This window comes from Oxyura jamaicensis, chromosome 1 (genome assembly GCF_011077185.1).
Source record: "Oxyura jamaicensis isolate SHBP4307 breed ruddy duck chromosome 1, BPBGC_Ojam_1.0, whole genome shotgun sequence".
Taxonomy (NCBI): domain Eukaryota; kingdom Metazoa; phylum Chordata; class Aves; order Anseriformes; family Anatidae; genus Oxyura; species Oxyura jamaicensis.
The window spans coordinates 188,928,466-188,950,753 of NC_048893.1; the positions used below are offsets into that span (position 1 = coordinate 188,928,466).

The window sequence follows — 22,288 nt, forward strand, 5'->3', positions numbered from 1 at the left end:
AGAAAGAAAGAAAGAAAGAAAGAAAGAAAGAAAGAAAGAAAAAAAAAGAGAGAAAGAAGGAAAGAAAGAAAGAAAGAAAGAAAGAAAAAGAAAGAAAGAAAGAAAGAAAGAAAGAAAGAAAGAAAGAAAGAAAAAAGAGAGAAAGAAAGAAAGAGAAAGATCGATCTTTAGGTCTTGATCATAGGTCTCTATGTCAAGTCAGTCTTAGACCTATAACTTCCCTTTCATCCAGGTGATCTTTGGCTTTAAAGAAGCGCAGGGAAAATTGTACTCAAATGTTGACTACACAAAACTGACAATTCTGATGAAAGCTGTTAAAAGACAGTCACAATCAACCAAAAAACACATGACATTGTTCAACATCATGTGATTTGCTAAAAGATACAGTTAAACAGGATCTAAATCCTTTTTCAGTGTTGATTTAAACTCTTACTGAGTGACTTAACTGAGAAGGGTAGCAGAGGAATGAAGGCAGAAAATATAAATAAGGCTCCTAGCTATAAAAATACACACAGACTTGCACAAAGGATGACTCTCTACCACAAACAAGGTAGACCAGTTCAGAGAAATGACTACTGATCAACCACAAGTATTTGTTTATGCAATCATGCAATCTTTTAAACTTGTGTTGGTTTGTGAGATACATATACAGTCATTTTTATCTGGAACTTGAGCACCTTGGGAACATCTTGTTGATGAGGGGAAATAGCTGCATTTTAGAGCTGAATCTTGTTCTGCACTTTCTTCATTGGGAACATCTTTTCACCTTGCCTTTTGGGACATTCACTCCCTCCATAATGCCTACTCTGTCTCCTCTGTCTCTCAGTGTGCCAGTCTAAAATCCTGTTCTCAGCTCAAAGAAAATCCATGAAAAAAAATAAACTTTTTTTTTTTCTTTTTTTTTTTTTTTTCCCTCCTTTTGGATTTCTCACAAGAGCCAAGGCTGCATATAGAAGACTAAAGACTACATGGTCATTTTGTGTCTCTTGGGAGTCCATCTGGTACTTACCGCCAATTGGAAGTGGGCAGTTTTGCAACTACCACACAGATTAATTGCAAACTCTTTTGAAGGTACTATTTGTTTCTAAAATGTCAGTTCCACAGAGAGTTATTGTTATGAGCTGCTGAGATGCCATTCTGTGCCCTGCTCTCTTGCTTTAGCCTACCTACAATTTACCTGGACAATTATTATCTTAGTGGGATAGGCCTTTTACTGGGAACTGTACCATCAACTTCAAAGCATAGCTGGCTTGTGCCCTTAATGAATACATATTCTGAAGCCTGGCAGTTTTCTGGGAATTGACACCTAAACAGCCAGAGAGTTGTAATAAAAAGAAAAGACAGAAATAATAACGAGCTGCATTGTTAAAATATAATAGGCTGCATCTTGCCCTCTGCTGAGCTACTTTACAAGGGACAGAGGAAATGGCAGGGAAAAGGGCAGGAGAAATTTATTTCTGAAGTGCCAAGAAACAGATTTTTTTCCTCCAAGCATCTGCAGATTGGAAACAATGATAACCCTTTTGTGTATCCCACTGGCATACTCTGGGGATTAATTCTTATTAAGCCCTGGAAAACTTCCAGAAAGTCTGTAAGACATACGGTAAAGGTATCAGTATTTTTGAAAGATTTTTGTCTTCACTCACAGTTTTAGGGTTGTTCATTGATTACGTTTAAATATATAATGTCCCCCCCCCCCCTTTTTTTTTTTTTTTTTCCTGACACAGAAGTGAATAACCTGACAGATTTCATTTGGTCAAATTTGATATCATGAAAATCCTATTCTGTTTGCATTCAAATAATCCTGGAGCAGACAAACAAAAGAAGAAATATATATATATTTATTTTTAAATTCATCTTCTTATTATTTATTTTTTGTTTGTTTGTTTTTCAATGCCTTGATTTCTTTTTGATGAAAATGAGCCTGCTATAAAACTTGTTATGGTCCTGAGTACCACAGACTGGCCCCAACAATACTTCTATAAGGTAGCACAAAAATTTCACCCTTAGGAATCACTAAATATCAAAAGGACAAAGCTCCTGTAAAAATATCTTGTAAAAAAGGAAAACAAAGGAAAAAAGGAAGACCTCATGCTGTTAAGCTAATGTTGAAGAAGAAAAGATGGAATGATAGTTTTACCTCTTGTACTGAGACCCACTGCAAATTTAAGAATATGTACTGCCATTGCAATGTTTAGATAAAAATTACTTTTCTAGGCAGTAGTTTCATTGCTGTTTCCATAGCCTGCATCATTGCACTCATCACTGCAATATCTCCAGCTCTCTCTGTCCTGCTCTTAATGTTTGTTTCACAACTGGTCTTACTGAGCTCCCAGGGATCTTCCCTGGCATAAGGAACAGGATTACATGAGCAGAGGTACTATAATGTGATTTTGTGTCACCAAACTGGGAACTGAGTTTCTTGGAAGAGCTTCATCTGCTGTTAGTTGCCTTGTATCATCATTCTCAGTATGGGAAAACAGAAAGGGCAACAGAAAAAATTCCTGTGACCTTTGACCTCTGCTCCAGACCAGAGAGCTTTGTTCAATTATGAATCCCCCCTGAAGTCTGAGGGTGAAAACTTTCTGGAAGTGGCAATGCAGAAATAGGCTCTGTGGAGCCAGGTAGATCAGTGATGTCTCTCTGAAGTACTTCAAAGATATATACTTTTTTTTTTTTTCTTTTTTATTTCCTTCTGTTCCCTCCTCCCCTCCTCCCCCCCCCAAAGACAGAGTGCGGTGAGGGCAGCATCATGGACGCTAAGGAGATATTTTCTTCTAGAGATAAAAATACCAGAAACTCTCAATAACAGTGCTGTTCTTTGCAATTTGGTGACTTAAGTCAAGATTGTTTCTACCTTTCTACTTTGTCCCTATTTGTAAAAAATGCAAGATGGAACAAAAATCTCCCAAATAGAAGATTTTACTTAAATATATTTGCTTGTACATCCTGCAGTGGAGCTCATTAGCCAAACGTCTAGTGCATTTATAAATTTTTCCTCTTTTTTTACTTGACTCTTTCTTTACGGAGGAGACCCTTACCTTAATTAAAAATGAGAAAACTAATGCATGAAGCATCACAAGGGAACAGAGCAAACTGGGATTCTGATCTGTGTTCTCAAGGCCCTTACTTTTACTTTTAACACAGACATTCTGTCTTCAAACAGATATAATCAGAGATGATCCAGGTAACAGAAACTGAGTATATTTCCTGGACTCAGCTGAAGGAACAATTTGTTAACATTGGTTGCCAGACTTTATATTCACTGATCTTCTCTTGACCCCTGACTTTTACATTCCTTGCTAAACAGTGGCCCACCCTCTGCCTTTTTACCTAGTAAATGTTATTTTTAGTTGACAGAAAACCCAATAATCTCTGAAGGATTTGACCCACTTGGAAAAAAAATATAATAAAAAATAAAAAATAAAAAAAATGCTATAAGCTCTGACACTATATAGGGGTAGTGGGGTGTTATTTCATGCCTTGTTATGCCTAAAGTAAAGGGAAGAATATTATGTTAAGTTATACAGTATGATCTATACCATCAGTCAAAATGGGATAATGTTTGCAATATGCATGTTACAGATCACATTCTAGTCTTGAAATCATTTTGCATCACAGAATTGAATAACCTTATAAAATCTCAGTAAGCTGAATACCTGTGTAAAATCTTGTTCTTGTAAATACCAACAGGTTGCCTTGTTGCAAGGATTCCTGTTTTCTATAGTGCCCCTTACTTTATAAAAATAAGGTCAAACTCAATTATTTCACATTACCAACACATTTTTTCATCAAGTCTCCATTGTTCAACAGTTGTCTCTATATCTTCTCTACATCTAACAAAACCAACAGCAGCTTCTAGCTCCTTCAGTGCTCTTCTGAAACAATTGCCTCTATTATGATGGCGCTGCTTAAGGGCAAGACTAGGCATTCTCGCAGAATAAGAGAAACAAATTAAAAAGAATTGAACTTGCTTCTTCTGTATCTCTCATCACTGTAACAAGCATACGTCTCCAGTATGACCTGAGGAGGTGCTTGCACACCAGTGTTGCCAGCTGGAAGGATAGCTAGCCAGAAGAAGAAATACCTCTTTGAATAAGAAATTTCCTCTTTGAATCACCAGAACAATTCCAATGTACACAGGGCACAGACCTGACATCAGTGACCCAAGCGTACATTACCTCTGCCTGTTTCTGTATCTTTCTAGAAACAGGAACAGAGATATGTAGAAAGACATGGTAGAATAGCTCCATCACTAGTATCAGTTAAAAATAAATTTATGAAATCCTTTGAACAATATAGGGCACATAAAAGAGTGGCCATAAAGTAAGCATTTGCTTACAACACAACTTGCACACGGAAGCTCCACTCCTGCGAAAACTCTATGTTTTGTCAAGATTCATGGATTCCACAGTACAAAACCTTGGAAAAACTCTAGTGAAAGAGAACTGGGCTCTATCTCGGCATAGCGTAGTAAGCTAACAATAAACAGTTTTGACAGTGAATGATGATCAGGGAAATCTTTCTACAATAAGATCCTTATACTCCAGTCTCTGAAAACATCAAGGTCAGAATTTGCTAAAAAGTTTAACGCTCCCATCAGAAGATATTATACTATCAGATTTATTCTTATTTTCCTAATATTGTTTCACATCCATGAAAAATGTCCAAAACAAAGAATAAGGAATATCCCATCCTATGCAAGGTCTATCAGTATTTTGTATTAATGTACATGCATTATCAAAGTTTTCCTTGAAACACACATTTCTAACCAAGTGACCAGACTGGATATATATGTGAAAAGCAAAGGATGACACTGTCAGCTTTAGTACCACATGGAAACTAAGAACTGCAATTTTAGACATTTACCTGAAAAAAATAGGACTAGCTAAAGTCACTGAGATCAAGACAGTAGGTTGTAAAACCCACAGATACGCTCATCACAACAGATCTTTTTTACCTTATTCACATAAACTCATTGGCTTCATCAGGAAAAAGGTCTATCCACCACAGAGCCTTCTCTTTCAAGTACTGCACAATTGTATCAAATAGGTAACTGCATAACATATTGACAGGGCACCCTGAGGATGCCTTTTGCACTCCAAGCTCTCTCCAGGGAGCTCCTTCCTTGCGAGGGATAGAAACTGAAATCCACAGCTTTGCTCACATTGCACTTCTGCACTTCACACCAGTTGCTAGAACAAACAGAAAATTACATCCACACCACCTGCTACAGCGGAGGAAGAACTGGCACTTTAGCTGGTGTAAGGATTTAGCTCATGTCACCAGCTATCGCTGAGCGGCCTTTTTCTCCTTCCTCGATAGAACATGAACAATTCCTTCTAAAGTCAAAGTGGAATTATTCCTTTGCTACATTAAAATAACAAAGACTTGAATAATGAAATATAGAATCCTAGATTCATTTATATAATCACTCCCTGTAATTGCAAAAGCAGGAACTTAATGCCGCTCTGGATTTCATCAGGCTGGTGAAGGACCACCACCAATCTCTAAAATGCATCAGCACATTCATTCATGCAACATTTTTTAATTATGCCACTCTCACCTAGCAGGACTCTAAGTGTCTCACCAGACACTCAAAACCCGACAGGCTTTCACTTATTCACACTGCTCACTGTGGGCTGCAGGCCAGGCCAGCACAATGCCCTCAGTTAAAACAGTCATGGCAACAATGACAACTCCTGATGTTTTAGCTTAACCTGTCATCTTTGCATCAAACAGCTTCATGGTACAAAAAAGTAGAAAAAGCTTTTAGTGTACCTTTAAGACAATATTGCCTCTAATTCCTTTTTCATTACCTCTTAAGAGTGAAGAACTTTTATGTTCATCACTATTCAGACTTGTCTATGATGCCTACATATCCAAAACAGAAATCCACAGGCATGCAAGGCGCAGGATTTGCATAGCACAAGATCTGCAGGTACTGCCCTCTAGAAACACGGATTACTGCAAGTGGCAAGGCAGACAAGCGAGGGGTGGTCCACAATGGCCATGAGGCCGCCTTCCAATGACACCACATTTACAAAGACAAGTCTTGCTAAGCAGAGAAGTGGCACTCTCTTAATCGCCTTTTAATTCACCACCTTTGAAGAAAAAAACTCATTATTTCACGCTGATTACTACACAGTAGTTTTGGACAGATACCTACCGTGGTGGGAAGAGGAAACAGTAGGGACAGCTGGGTAGTGCTATGAGAGAAACTCAATTTTTGTTGTGACCAGAGTATTTGCCCTCAATCACACATTCCTTTTTAAATGTTAGTCTTTTATCAAATTATCTAGAAATGGGTATCACTGAAAATGAGGGAAGGAAGGAGACACACCTGATGTATAGAGTGGTACTGCCCAGTGGGCATAAAAGAAACACACATCAGGCATTTCCCATTCTCTTCCATCCAGTGATATGCATGAATCCTACTATTCCACCAGCACTGAGAACAAACCAAATTAGCCAATAGCTACTGGTTGAACACTGCACGAGTGTGGCATGGAACCCAATAAGGAATAATTTCAAATTAAAATCCACTATCATGCTCATGCGTGGGGTCATGAGCAACAGAGAGACCCGTCTCTGGATCACTCTGACAGGTGGATTTCATCTGCATGAGCGAAGTGATGGGTGTTTGCTCTGTAATGAACATGGCAACAGTGATGTGATGGCAGAGAACCATCACCAGTCCTGTGCTACAGGAAAAAAATCTAAGTTTCCTCCACTTTCTGTCTGTGCTACTTGTGTGAAAACAGTTTGATTCTCCATATACTCACATTAATTTTATGCAGCTGTTACTGCATTTTTAGTGAAGAAACTCCTGATTTATAATCATTGTAGGTAGGAGGAAGATTAAGAACAGAATACCTCAAGTGAAATAGGTATTCAAAGAGGTTAGTAAATAATTTGCTATGAATAATTCATTTGAAAAAAAAATATGATATTTTCCTGTAGTCCTGAACAGCTCGAGAATAAAGTGTGAATGTTTAACATTTATATGTTACTTGCAATTATTTGTGAACTACATCAAGTAATTTGTGGTTTACACATAACTCAAATAGGCAATTATGATTTTTAAATAAAACATAAAATTTACAACTCCCACAGCAAATTATGTCTTTTGACTAATTTATGTAATGATCTTAGCTTGTCTGCCCTTCATGAATTTCAAACTGCATGTTCAATATTTACAATTATCTGTGCAGGCAGCAGTTACATAAGTCATCTGACCAGTAGCAGTCACACCACCATGTGAGATGCAGTCAACATAGAAAAAACTGTACTGTTTAAATCGTTTAAGAAGATACTGAAGCATGCAGTTAAAAATTACAGATGGATCTTTTCCTTTCAAAAGCACATAGGTAGGAAGTTTTTCCCCTCTTCACTCAGCACTAGTGTTTATTGACATACATGGATGAGGTGGTAGGAATGTGGTGTTGTTTTTTCTTTCTTTTCATCCAGAACATTAAGTTTGTTGCTTAATGTTTTTTAATGGGTGAGCAGCACTGACGTGTTGCTTGAGGTTGCTGGGGCTGGAGAGGGAATGGGGTGCAGCAGGAGAACAAGCAGCTTAGCACATGTGAAAGAAAGGCTCAGGAAAGGCGTGGATATTGACAGCCAGTCGAGACAGCTTGAAAGAAGATTTGGTCCGATTTTCAGTTTGGGTAAGATTCTCCCTTTTTGAAATATGTTTGAAGGTAGGAGGTGAAAACTAAATGCTGTTAATGACATCGGCTTCATGTTAGTTGCTGACCCCAACTTAGACCACACTGTGGCCTCACTGAAACATATGGGATCTTTGTCTTCAGCTGGGATGGAACCAGGATTTCATACTTGATCCTAATAGTAAGGGCTTTTATTTTCTTTATTTTGTTCTTACTAAACTGTCTTACTAGGCCCTCTTCCTTCTAAACCTAACTGCTTGTTTAGATGTCTTGGACCTATTATTCCTATGTATTTTTATCTTGCCAGCTAACCAAACCTGAAATAAATCTAAATGTGACACAAAACCACTGTCTGCTATTGCTTAGTATAACAGGCTGTCAGTTGGTGGTGTTAAATACCCTGCAGGAAATAATGACAGGGAATAAGGAGCACCACAAAGCATGCTTAGAGCAAACAGCCCACTGCTAGGATATATATGTGAACAGCTAAAATGATTCCTAAGAAGTTTGGCCTAGCTTTGGTCAGTAAAGCATGACTGTGTCAGCAAATGGGCAATTCTTTAATATCTGAGCTGCAGAAAGAGCAGCAATACTCAACTGCAGTGCTTCCTTCCACTTCTAGGTGGTTTGAAGCACTGAGAAGGAAATATCAATATATTAGAAATATATAACAAAAAATAAGTGTCTGTGTGCTTTGAAAATCTATCTAGATGATAGATCACCCTTTCCTATTATCTGCTGCCTTCTGTTTGAAGAACCCTGTGATTTCAGGACATGGTTTTCTTTACAATTAATATTTTTAATATTGACATTTCCCCTCTCCCATTTCTTTATATTCTCTTACCACTCTATTTGGTCATGAATAGGATAGTTTTTAAATCTGAGAGATACTGATTGTTAAGGACCAAAAATTCACTCAGTCACTGAAATAACTGGCTTGATTTTCTAGCCCTGCGCATACAAACCTTATTCTGCTGCAGATGGAAATGAGTCTGATGATACTCCCATCCCCGTCACAGCAGGACAGCTAAGGCTGCTGAGGTCTGTGGTATCGTGTGCAGGTTAAATCAGTGAGTTAAGAGTGAATCTAGTTATCTGCGTAGTGGCAAAGATGCTTTCTCTGCAGTCATGGATGTAGACAGGTACCTCTGGTTACTTCCTGCACAGCACTGTCTCCATCTGCACTTGCAGCTCCTCCCCTCAATGCACCTCATCTCCCTTGTTACTATTTCTTCAGAGCCCGTTTCAACCCTTATTTGTGAGAACATGGGTGAAATTTGTGCAGTGGAGTACTGCTTGCTCCATGAACTATTTCCTCTCCCCAGTTCACATCCACCGTATCGTTGTAAGATACCATGGACCACAGCCCCCGAGTTTTTGAGTTGTTTTTATGCTTTGAATAAAATTGGCAAGTCTACCATAGAAAAAAGACAATTCCGTTTGTCTTTGAAGACACCACAATGGTAAATACTGCCAATTTTAACACAAAACTAATGCCTATACCTCTGTTCCCCTCAAAATCTGAATGAAAAGCAAATTATGTTCTCTCTGGTAATCAAAAACTCTCCTACTTGACTGTTTGTGTCTGATACCAAGAAAACAAAAATACTGGTAAGTTTGAAGGCAGTACTGAAATGCATAATGCTAGAAACACAAACTTTTTTTTTTTTTTTTCTAAATAAGAAGGTGCTTTAGTAAAAGTACTTTAATGAAGCTGCCTTAAATCCCTTTAAGTGATTATATTTGAAAAAAAAAAAAAAAAGATATTACAAGCAACTTCTTATTCAGAAATTAGCAGCCAAGATCAATAAACAAAATATAAAATGTAGGCAGATACTGATGTGGATAATGTATGCATAATACTGCTATAAAGGGTTGAATTTGGTGAAAAAAGCTGATGAAATAGAATAGGTGATGTTAATTCTACTGAGGCTGACTTCAAGTAGCTAGTGTTCAACCAGTTTGGTTTTTATATGGCCTTGAAAGATATGCCAACTATAGCTTCTTAATCCATATTGCAATTAGAAATTGTTACCTTTGTTGATCAACAAAATATGAAATGGAAGAAAAGGAAAAAAACATACCATGTTCACACACAAAACAAAAAGAGCTATATCAGGGACATCAGGGAAGGTGGAATACTATAACAACACATTTTATATTGTTATACTATTCCACCCACCTTAATGGAGAACCCTTCGGTGTGGCTACGCCATAGCCTTTCGAATCCAGATTTCCTCCCACTTTCATGGTGTCACAAGGCTTTCGTTGCTCAATGTATTCATTCATGGTGGACTCCAGCAGGAAGGCAAACTTTCCCTTGGATTTGCGGACACGAGCTACTCCCTCTGCAGTAGTCCTAGTGAACACTGACGGCTCTGCTGATTTCATGTAGGTCCACATCTTTTCATACACTGCTATTTTTGATCTCTGGAGAAAATTAAAAAGAAGTTAGAACAAAACAATGTTGCAACATTTCAGTGTGGCACTATTCAAAATAAAATTAATAGCATTTATTTTTTCAAACAAGTAGGGTTGGGAAAATCTGACTTGAATAAAGTTTTTTTTTTTTTTTGAATTTCATGATTATTAAAAAAAAAAAAAAGAAAAAATATAAATACTGTAAAATCACATATCATGGTTAGGGCCAGTTAGCCTTTGTCAGCTACAATAAAATAATTACATTGCTAAGGCCTGAATTTATTGTTAGATTAAGGCAGTTCATGCAGTCAGTGTTATAAAGCGTGTTTTAGGGAATTATATACAAAACAGATATCCATAACAAATATGGGAAAGATAAAAAATAAAATAATCCCACATAAATACTGAGATAAACCTTGAGACAATTATTCTCTAACACCTATTTCTTACACCATTAAAACTACAATAGCTTAAGTAAGATTTCTGCTTATTCAGTAATTCAGAGTCCAGAATTGATTCAATTTACATTCAGAAAGTCTGCACAACATTTCAAGACATGGGTCACAATAAAAGATGTAAACATCAAACTGGATGAAATATGCTATTAAAGGAAACATAATGCTGGGAGTATTTTGTCTTAAAGAAATATCAGGTATGTTTTTAGAACTGAAGTATCAGTGGGTTTATTTCAAAGACTGATCTTACAAGTAATTGGGTAAGAAATATGCTTGCTCAAAGAATGTTCAAGAATTCATGGCTTAGCTGGAAATTTTCCTGGCTTGGAATGTGTGATGGAATCACAAATAAAGACTTTAGCAAAAATAAAGCTTAAGCAAAAATAAAAACAAATTAAAAAATCATTAGGAAGGGAAGAATTCGAAATTGGAAACCTCAGTGGTAAGACTGACTATGCATATGCAAAGCAGCAGTGTGACAGCTGAACGTTATCCAGTGCTTTTATTTAATGAGAGATAGCACTTGTCTTCTCTTATGCATGGTGTAAAAAAGACTGTTTTTACCCATGACTCAAGTCAGCTTTTCTCTGAGTCAATAAGAATTTCAAGCAAAGTAAGAACTGGTCCGTGAGCCCATTCCTATGCTATGTTGAGCACTTCAGGAAAATATTAATTATTATTATAAGGCCCCAGAACAAAGGATCTTGGAATATTTAAACAAATATAAAATCCTATCATCTAGGTGTTTTTTAAATTTAGAGTGGCTTAAAAAATCCTGGAACTAAGCCTTTGCATAAGTAAGAGTAATTTCGCTGAGGCACTTCCTTTTAGCAATTACTGACTGATTGTATTATTATTTAGAAACTGGTTTGTTAGGGAAGTACGTCCAACTTGAAAGTAAGAGACATTTAAACAGAATGGTTCAATAAAAATACCACAGAAATTATCTTTTTTTTTTTGTTTAGCTTGTCTGAATGCATAATTTTATCTGTCAAACACAATAAAACTTAAATGAATAACAGTTGTGTATGTCCAAAATCAAATCCTGACTTGTCACCATCTCTTTCCACTGCATACACATCTACTTTTCATTTACATAACAGTGACTAAGAGCAGAGCCTAAGCCAAGCCACCCATGTGTTCCTTATGTTTTATACTAATATAATTTCATGGATTTAAACTTACAGAAATAAAAAAAAAAAAAGAAGGAAGAGAGCAGTAATGAATCAGGCTTAATTTCAGATTATCTACTTGCCTTTGTCTACCTTCACTTTCAATCACTTACATCTTAAAATTCTTATCATGAGATAAATATATAATAGGTTACTATTTTTCAAAACTAAAAACATGCAACACATTAAAATAACACTATTAGGAATAAGAAATTACACCATAAACCAATTAAAAAGCTGCATTTAAATTCATTTTTTTTTCAGGATTTAGTTTCCTTTGCTTATCAAGATACAAAAAATATGGAAAGTCTAACAAGTCATCTGCTCTGTGAGAACATGTTCTCCCAAGCTTTTGTTTGTTAACATTCAAAGTATACATTTCAACCCAGAGTGAAAGCTGAAGAGCAAACCAACAGATATTCCTTATTATCATACTGAGAAAGCTTTGTAGCTTTCCCCTGCAGTCAGTCAGGCCAGAATGATTTTCTTTTAGGGCTTTTCTGAGTAAGACTGCTAAAGCTAAGCTTTTTCCTCTTGAAGAATCTGCTTTGAAAATGCAGCTTGTTCAAGCTGCTTTTTTCAACTCTTGCTGTTTCCAAAACATGAAGTAAGAGTAAATAGCCAGTAGAATCAAAGTCTTATTTTTCTTAATGATGTCTTTAAAATGACTTTTTCTGTTTTCAGTCTGGGTTTAAAGCTGAATGAATAGCTGTTCTGATTTTCTGACATTTTGATCAGAAATGATCAAATGATAAGAAAATGTCCTGAAGGATCAGACTCATCCAGAGAGTAATCACTGATGAAAAAGTTACCCATGACTCTAATTCTAAAACTGATGATGTTTGCTTCCAAACACACAGACACACAAAAAAATCTGTTAGAATTGGGAAACCTGTTAGAATTGGGAAACAAGCCTTTTTGTACTATTGTTTGAGCCAACGTCTGAATGTATACGTTATGCAAACTATCATCCATCAGTGATATTTTATCTTTGTCCCTCTTTTGTGCAAAATATTTTTTAGAAATACTTGCATACAATAGCATTAGCAATCACTGTACTTCTGCAGAGATTAGAAACAAATTGATGACAGGGCTTCAGTTACGCCAGTAAAAAAAAAAAAAAAAAAAAAAAAAAAAAGATAATAAATCTAAAACTTGATTAAGCATCAAATTCTGCATCTGCAACTTGGAAGTGTTTGGGGTTACTTTTAATATTTCTTTTTATATTTTGGAAAAAAAGGCAAAAATATAAACATTGATTTTATTTCTTTCTCTTAACACAAAATTAGAGTGAAATAGTGTCTGTCATAGATGGACAAATAATATTTTTCTTTTTAAGGAGAGATCTTGCCACTTACATTCATACAGAAATGTATATGTGTTTACAGGATTAAAAAAAAATTGTGATTTTTTTTTTTTTTTACCAAGACAATTCTTATGTCACAAGACCTGACCTCTTTACTTCAAAACAATGCTTTTTTTGACACTCTTAAAAAAACAAATACATTGTTTTGTTTTTTTTGTTGTTCTGTTGTACTTCCTTGGGAATTCATTTTTGCATCATCACATTAATATCTGCAAGTACTGGATACTTTTGAAAATGCAAGAGGTTAAAAAGTCAAAAATTAAATAAACCTGCTTGGTTTCCAGCATCATGATTTTAACTATCATTATAGCTTCATTCTAGTGGAAAGAACAGTTCAAATGCATATGCTGTGGTTACGTTTAGTACTTGTGATGTACTAAAACTGAAATTCCCAGAATTAAATGTCTGAATTTGCACAAATTGAGCTAAAGAAGAATCTATTGTCTAAGCATAGATGTAGAAAAATAATACAGAACACGTTCGCAAGCATCTGATGTGAAATCAAGGCTTTGAAGGGACCAAAAGATAAGTTCCTCCTACCTGAGTGAAAAAAACAGTGCTCTGAGAAAGCATCTATAACTTCATATTTAGGTGTATAGTAACACATTGGCTATAGAAGAAGACAGGTGTAGACATCTGTTACTGAAACACATCCATTAAAAAATGAAGTACAAGTCACCCTAGCCATTTCTGTGGGATTTTTCTAGAATTGATGTAAAGAGGAATACACTTTAAAAGGTGACTTATTTCATCACAATACACTTGTCCCATAAAGGATGTGTTAAGGTGCTTTTATTTCTGCAATGTCTACAGAAGAAATCTAGAAAAATTTTAGATTAATCTCCCTTCATTATGGGAAGGCTGAACTATTGTGTGTTCATGAAGTGCCATTTGTGTCTTACAAGGCATCATCATTTTATAGCTAAAAGCACACAAGAAAATATCTGGAAGTTCCCTCTGGGGCTATCATTTGCAATAAAACAGTTATTTCACTACAGACCTTCTGGGGGACACTCAGCAGCTGCCCTGGAATTGGTACTGTCTGTAGTTCACAAATCCCATTCATAATTTGGCTAATGACTGAGTGACTTCAGTCTGGCCAAGCTGAAAACAGTCAAGCTATGTGGGACACAGAACAGTTCCCTTTCAGTAAGACAATAAGAAGAAATTATCACCCTATCTTCCTTTCCTCTAAAAATGCCCTAACCTGTAGCTTTCAGATAAATAATAGTCCTGAACAATTTAATTTCCAAGGAAGAATTACTGGCTAACAGCATTTATTCAGAGCCATGTTCAAACACTAAACTCACACACCTTCAGTCACCTAAGCTTAACTTTCATCTTCTAGAGACATGAAATAAAGCAGGACAGGTTGTTTATGATGTACTCTTTGTGATGTCCAGGCTCCCTGTTTTCCAGCTGGCAAAGGAAGAGGGTTACATACAACCACACAAGCACAGGAAAGCAAATGAAAATGAAGTAATCAATAGGGACAGCACAGACATATAAATGGTTATTTAGGCTATTTCCTAATGCTACAGCCACATTCCCCCAAGATATACTTTTTCTTTATTATTCATCTGAAAGTCAGCAAATTAAAAAATGCATTTCCTATCCACCACTCAAGACCCTAAAGCAAAATGCACACAGCCAAATCCATAAGTAGAAGCAAAACCTGCAAGACTGCATGTAATCATCACAGAGTTTCAATGCTGCACATCATTTCAGTGCTGTAGCTTCGAATAAATCAATAGTGCAATGCTGCTTTAATTATCACTGGCTCCAGTATCCCTTGAGGCAGCTCTTCTCCCCATTGTGACAGGATCAATAAGCTTTCCACAAATTAAAATAACTGGAAACTCCAACAAATGGTGTCAGGGGGTAAAAATGTAGATATAGTATTGCAGGACTTACAAAGCACGTTATATATATTTGCAAAATAACATTTCACCCTTCCAAGCATCTTATCAGAGTGGTCAGCAAGGAGAGCTGCTCTAATGGACATGTCAACTTACTCTGAAGAACTCTTTGGTTGACCCTGAGTCCAGTGTCCCATAAGCAATTTCAGTTTGTTTGGCAAGGTCTTCTGCACTTTCTATGGGTGAGACCATTCGCTCAACAGTCAAGAAAGCAGCGAGGTTAGCAGTATAGGATGAAATAATAATGAGCGTGAAGAACCACCAGACACCTCCAACAATGCGACCTGAGAGGGATCTAAACATGAATAAGATAATGCACATTTTCCTGTCTTTTAAGCCAAAAAGAGAGAAAGAGAGAAGGTAATGTTATTACAGAACATATCATTACGTAACAGTCAATGGGAGGGAGATTATTTGCTATTTGAATTCTAATATATGCATTTTCTCTTGAATCTTAATGTCTATGGTACAGAGTCCACTGTCCGAATACATCACACATATACAGAAGTATGAAGTCTGTTGAATAGTAATCCCAATGTTCTTATTATTTCAGGAAATGCTTAACATGGCAAAAATTTTGTCAAAAATCCTGGGTAGGTAATCACTTTTGGGAGACAAAAGTAAAGCATGGTAGTTGCAAATCAGTAGCTTTCAATGTTTCCTCATGAAAAAAAAAAAAAAAGAAAAAAAAAGAAAGAAAGAAAGAAAAAAAAGGCTTAGCACATGGGTTATATTGGCTCTAGGATTAAAATGTTCCTGTAACCCATACAGCATATGTTCAGTTATCACAAACTTATCAAACATCCTACAAGCTACTATAAAAAATTGACTTTTTCACTTTTTTGTTATTTAAGAAGCAAGTATTTAGTGGTAACATATTTATGTTAAGTAAAAAATATGGTTTTCATTTTAACACTGGTAATTTGATGAGAAGGCTGTTGAAGAGCAACATATTAATCTCCTATTAATCAGCAACAATTTTATTGCTAACTTCAATAACAGCAGAGTTAGGCCAATGCTGAATGCTGTCAAAATCTCACTGTTAATACAAATCTGAAAGATTGGGTCATAATGTTAAAATAAGAAGTTGTAGTTACTGCACACTAAAGTTCCAGAACATCTAAAAAGGTTGAGAAATTCAGGACTGGGGTCACATATTACACCTGAGGTAACCCACTCTGTAAGGTCTAGCTTGGCAATATGACGTCGTTTCTCAGAAACAGACGGTCAGATATTGTCTCTCTTGTAGACAGTGATATCCTGGAAGCAGTGCTGCAGAACTTAATAGGGAACAGAAATGGGACATTCATTCATGCAAAGCAAATACTCAGCATAATAGTGTGCATTTCATAATTGCAATACAATGGAACTAATTTAGCAACAACACAATTCCTCTGAAGTCGACTCAGTGGAATTGCCCCTGTGTATACCTGCTGTTTCTGAGAGCTGTTTGTGATTTATGCACATTGACATATGTAAAATAATAATAACGTCTGAAATTCAAAGCAGATTCTCTGTTGCCCTTATCACAGCCATTAAAAAAGAAAAATGAAAAGGCTTCCTAAAGAATGAACCTCAGAACACTGCCAGGAAAATAAAAAGGAAGATTTTATGCTTCAGTGATGAAGATAAAATGAAAATGTAAAAAGATTTGACACAAACCTTGGGGAAATATCACATCCTTGTTGCATAAAGGCACCCAGGGAAAACCAGAGGCTGTTGAATATGCCAAACTCATTGGGAGGCTGGTCACTGGGTCCTTCTTTCCCATCCTCTGGTTCTTCTGTGTGCCACTCGTATGGGCTAAACCTGCTAACTAGGAACAGGACCACACTGACACCAATGTAGGCAAAGACTATGCACATCCAGATCTCATACGCCAAAGGGTCCAAGAAGGAAAACACTCCTGGTTTAGATTTCTGGGGCTTTTTGATCATAATGGATATCCCCAAACTCATAAAAGGTTTAGAAAAATCAATGACCTCTTCTCGTACCAAAGTGATGGTCAGAGGCGCAACAGCAATCTCTGCTTTCTATAAAGAAAAAAGAAATATAGATGTATATATTAATTGGAGTTGACTTATACTCAGCTAAGCAGCTAATTCCAAAATTATGTTATCAACATCAGGACACTGTGGCTTATGTTCTTTATACAATGCTTCTGTTTCTTTATATTACAGTCAAAATGCTTTTAGTAAGACATATATACATTGCAGAGATTTATTTTACAAAATTACAGAAATACTTAATTTTCCTGCTAAGGGGAAGACTGAGATCTTGCAGAGGTGAGCAGCAGTGTAGGTAGGTCATTTTAGGTATTAATTTAAATTTAATGTAAAGGAATTAAAGTAAGAATGCAAAAAAGAATGGCCTTATTGCCACTGAAAGTATAGGGATTATTTTATAAAATCACAGAAAAAGTTATTTAGTATTGTATTTTCATAAAGTACAATCATTTTTATGGGCAAACGAGCTCGTAGTCTCAAGTAAATTTGAAATTCCGTGAAGCAGCAAAGGTGATTAATTAATACCACAATGCCATAAAACTACACAAAATATCTTGGGGGAAAGACAGTTCTGTAAGAATGAATCAACTTTTAAAAAGTGTAAAAAGGCAAGTATAGAGAAAATAGATGTGCAAAATTATGCAAGTAAAGGATGGAAATTGAATCCATTTCCATCAGAGAGAGAGAAAAAAATTGTTTCTCTAAACATGTTTATAATGAAATGCCAGTCTTGAATGAATCATTACTGATGATGTTGGTGATTAGGGCTGCTAACAATGATGTCTACATTAACTATAAAGGTATTGCAACTGTGCTAATGTGTCATTTTTTGCTCTGGCACTCCATATGACACCAAGGTTTGCTCCTTGCCTTGCCTTGCCTTGCTCTGCATGCTAAAGCTGTCATTTATAGCAGTACATAAGCTTGGAATTCTAAGAGCCACTGGGACATAATATGCATTGGTAGGAGGGGAGCAGAGATGCAGAAGCTGCTGAAACCTTTCTCCTGTTCATTATCCCAGGCAAACTCACAAAGCAGAGCCCTGTCTCTCTGGCTATCCTGGACATCTTACCTGATGGGCTAAAGAGGGCAACTGAGTATAATTTAAAAATACTTTGTTTTTGTTATAAATAAGTTGGACTCAAAACCTGCCTTCAGGTCTCAATATGTGAGATAATCTGCCTGTATATTCCCCCATTCCAGGCCCAGTTTTCTTCACAGGCACAAGGGAACTATTCATAAATCTCCATAATATAACTGTCTTCATTTTCTTTTCTAAATACTCAGTTGTCCCAAATTCATCTTACTGAGTAGCATCTTCAGACACAGTACATATTCCATAGTTTATCAAAGCATTTAAGCATGTTTGCCTTTTAGTAAGTTCTTAAGGGCATTCATACTCAGTAAAATACACAGGGATATATTTAAATCCCATCAATTTCAATGAGATTAAAACATGCTGAAAATTAAGGATGTGCTTAAATAGTTTGTCTAATCCAAGTGTTACATAAATAGCTTGCGCAATAAAGAAAAAGAGAAACTGCAATATAGGATTTTTGTCATCTCAACACTTTAAAACAGATAAATGCACTTAAAGTAATACGTTCTTGTTATTTTATATACTAAGTTATACAGATGAATATATATTTTATGGAATTCAATTTAAAACTATGGTAATGTAGTTTTTTAAAATCTGTATTGGTAGCCGTATAATTTTGAATAATTCAAAAGAAGTGACTCGTTCCAATGCAATAGCCCCAAAATGCAAATTTATATTTAAATTATTATATATTAATCATCAGGTTATATCTCTCATTCTGAAATAGTTGTGATGCAAACACTTATAATTTTATGTAAACATATAACGATTTAAGCAATACAATTAAAATCATAATTTTGCAAGCATATCAGATATTTCTAGTGCTAGTATCATGGGTTAACATTATAATAATATCGCTAATTCTCTGAATTTTAATGTAAATTTTGTAATATAGGACATTTAAAAAAATCTTACTTCTTGATGTCTTATAATTTCATGAGTCTGACTGAAATAGATTATATGTTATCATTAAAAAGTATGAAAAAGAAATAACATCTAAAATATATTTTAAAACGTTCTGACAATTGTAAGTAGATTATGGTGCCTGTAGTCTAAGGACTGTAAAATGGTTTGGTTTACTGGCACTGCAGCATATTTTTGTATTTCATCTCACTCATCACTTCCTTTTTCTAGAATGATGGTTTCTGTCCTTAAGAGTTGGTTATTTTATATTCCTAATAGTTGCTGTGAATTCCTAATGTTGAGTCCTTGAAATGGCTCAGGGAAACTGGGATCTACAACTGCTAATCTTTGCTGTATTTGTCACATAGTGGTATCTTAATGCTTGGTGTAAATGTTCATCTTGGTTACTGGGCTTCAAAAGTATTGTCTAAGACCTGATTTTGTGTATGTGTTTCTGCAGATTGTGTCTGGCCTTAAAACAAGGATCCCTGAAGGTCATTATCTTTTATGATGTAAGGTGGAAAAGTGGCAGCACCATTTTGGTGGTAGCTGTGGAGATTAATTTAAAGACCTAATTAGCACTCTGCATGCTGTATGCAAAACATTGAATGAGCTGCATCTTACCAAATTAAAATGCCTGCAGAGCACATGCAGAACTAGAACTACATCAGAACAAGCGATCTATGCTACCCTAAGGCGTTAAAGAGGAGAAATAGGAACTTATTGCATTTTACTATGGTAGCAGTCTAATGTCAGATTGTTTATAATTTAGATAAATCATATTCATGTCAATGAATGAAGGAGACAGTACACAGATAGATCACAATTAGATGCCTAATACTGGGAAAAAATGCAGCCTACCCAATCTGATCATATTATTTATTATTTTTGTAGGACTACTGTGCAACACGTTAAGGCCTGCACAAAATCCTTGTTGAAATCTAAATAGTGAAAATAGCTGTTCATTACAAACATCAGTGTTTCTGCTTTGCCCAGTTAAAGTACACCATATAATTATGGATTTAAATGATTAACAATGTAACAGTTGTGCAAACTATTCATGATTTGGTTCCAAGTGAAATTTGTTTAGACAAAGACTAATGATACTTCACACTTGAAACAACTGCATCTGTAATAGCATTTCAATCAAGGCTACACCACTACAAGTACAGATGGATTCTGCACCCTTTTGATTCTATACAATGGGACTAGATTAAGTTTGATGGTAGAGATTTTCATTTTTCCAGAACACATTACTGCAACCTTGTGAATAAAATCTGCTTGGTGCAAGCTGTATGAAGGTAGCAAAGCTGTCTGAGAAAACCAACAAGTAATTTCAACTTCAAAAGCACGTAGCTTCTCAGATTTGAAACAGAACTGAATTCTGACCTTTTGTGTTAAGCAGCAAAAGAGTAGCATTTTGTGTCAGGAGAACGAATATTTAATTGGGGCTGACTCTTAGTGCATTTGGAAACACCTGTTACACATGGTTAATGGCATTTCAACCTCAGCCAGCATTTCTTTTTGAGTAAGCTAGTTATCGAGGGCTACAGAGTCCCACGAGGGACTGTGCAGGGCATTCAGATACATCATGGACAAATGAACAAGATTTCCTGATAGCTTTTAATATAGCATTGAAAAATAAAATAAAATAAAATAAAATAAAATAAAATAAAATAAAATAAAATAAAATAAAATAAAATAAATCCCTGCCACAACCTTATGTACATATGGGTGTCAAGGTAACATGGGATTAAATTGGCATGTGCGTCCACCCTTGGCAACTCAAGTAGGGCTACATGGCATTAGCGGTACCAAAGCACTGTGGCATCGTGGAAAGATAGGAGAGGAAGGGAGTGTCTTGCGTGGTGCAGGAAAAGTCCACTCTCACTGACTGGCATGAAACTGTCCATTTATCCTTGAATTTGGTTGGGAATTAGTATCTGTAAAATGTTTCCCAAACAGGTTATCTTGATACCTTGCTAATTCAGTTGCAAATTCTCTCAATCCTGGCTGCATATAAAAAGCATTGCTTGAAGCACAGCTAACTACTCAGACTATTTGTGATTATGATTTGGGTCTAACAGAGAAGATGAGCATTCCCTTACAGCAGAGCTTTGCAGGAAAGATGGGCTGATTTTCCTGCCTTTTCTAAGTGTAACTGTCCAGGGGACCTGCTGCTGTGTAAGTCATCTGGCAAGGACTCAAGGAAGTTGCAGGGAGGATGGTCTTCTTGATTTCCCCATGGAAACTTTAAGTAGCAAACTTTTCTATGTTAATAGGAAGAATGATTTGCTTTAAAGTTAAACCTGTAAAAGTAAAGTAAACATGATTGAGGGAGCTCCTGGCCCTAAGGCCAGCTGGCATGGGACAGGTTGCATCTCCGCCATGAAACGCCTTCAACCTCCTATCTAGTATGTCTGCATTCAAGCTGCTTATAGAGAATGGTCTGTGCCCCATACTAGTGTCCAGCTGGTTCCAGAAATTGTTTTGGAGAGTAATTATGGGCCAAAAATACAAAAGGGACCATTGTAATAATTTAGCAGATTAGGCAACAGAGTTCCAGTGCCCAGAGGAATTCCCTGGTACCACCGATATACTAGGATAAATATAGTTAATATAGATAAACATATAGTAAATATAGATAATATAGATAGTAATATAGATAATAATATTTAGTAATATAGATAATATAGATAGTAATATAGATAAACATATAGTAAACATATAGTAAATATAGATAAATATAGCCTAAATAAGCTTTTGGATGGTACAGCAAATATACTAGGTGCAGAGTACTATTAGTTCTTATAGTAAAAAAGCATCCCTGAGAGTTTTGCTGTAGCTCATCCCCAGAGCTCAACTCCAAAACCAAAATCAGACAGCAGCCTTCCTAAACACAGTTGTGCAGGAGCTTGTTACTTGGTCATCAAGCCTCTAAGGAGCCTCATTCTTTTCCATTACAAAAAAATGAACTGTTGATCATATATTGTGGGATGTCCTTTTTGGGCAGTTCATTTGCAACAAGTTGCTTATAACTGTGAGCTTCCTTGCTTTCATCTATGTCAACATCAGCAGGTCACATTCCAGTCAGTACCGGCATGAACCTCTGCGTGAGCTTTCCAGCTGCACTTTCCAGCTGCACTTAGTATTTCAGTCTAGTACTAGGGATGTTTGGGTTTCATGAGGTAAATTTTTCAAGACAAATAAAAGAAAGAAAGAAGAAGAAGAAGAACAAACCCTTCCACAAATAAACATAAAACTAAAGTGTAAA

General features: G+C 36.0%; 1 protein-coding gene across 9 annotated transcripts in view; it reads right to left on the reverse strand.

Annotated features, from left to right (window-relative positions):
* Positions 1-22,288, reverse strand: part of GRIA4 (glutamate ionotropic receptor AMPA type subunit 4) — a 236,995-nt gene that overhangs the window by 37,245 nt on the left and 177,462 nt on the right. For all 9 annotated transcript variants that reach the window (XR_004751259.1, XM_035327577.1, XM_035327585.1 and 6 more), the window contains exons 11-13: positions 16,669-17,039; positions 15,103-15,301; positions 9,856-10,103 (exon numbers count right to left, since the gene is read on the reverse strand). Coding sequence is in view for 8 of the 9 variants with exons in the window: in XM_035327577.1 (XP_035183468.1) it covers positions 9,856-10,103; positions 15,103-15,301; positions 16,669-17,039 (818 nt within the window). In the remaining variant the exon portion in view is untranslated. The remainder of the gene's footprint in view (positions 1-9,855; positions 10,104-15,102; positions 15,302-16,668; positions 17,040-22,288) is intronic.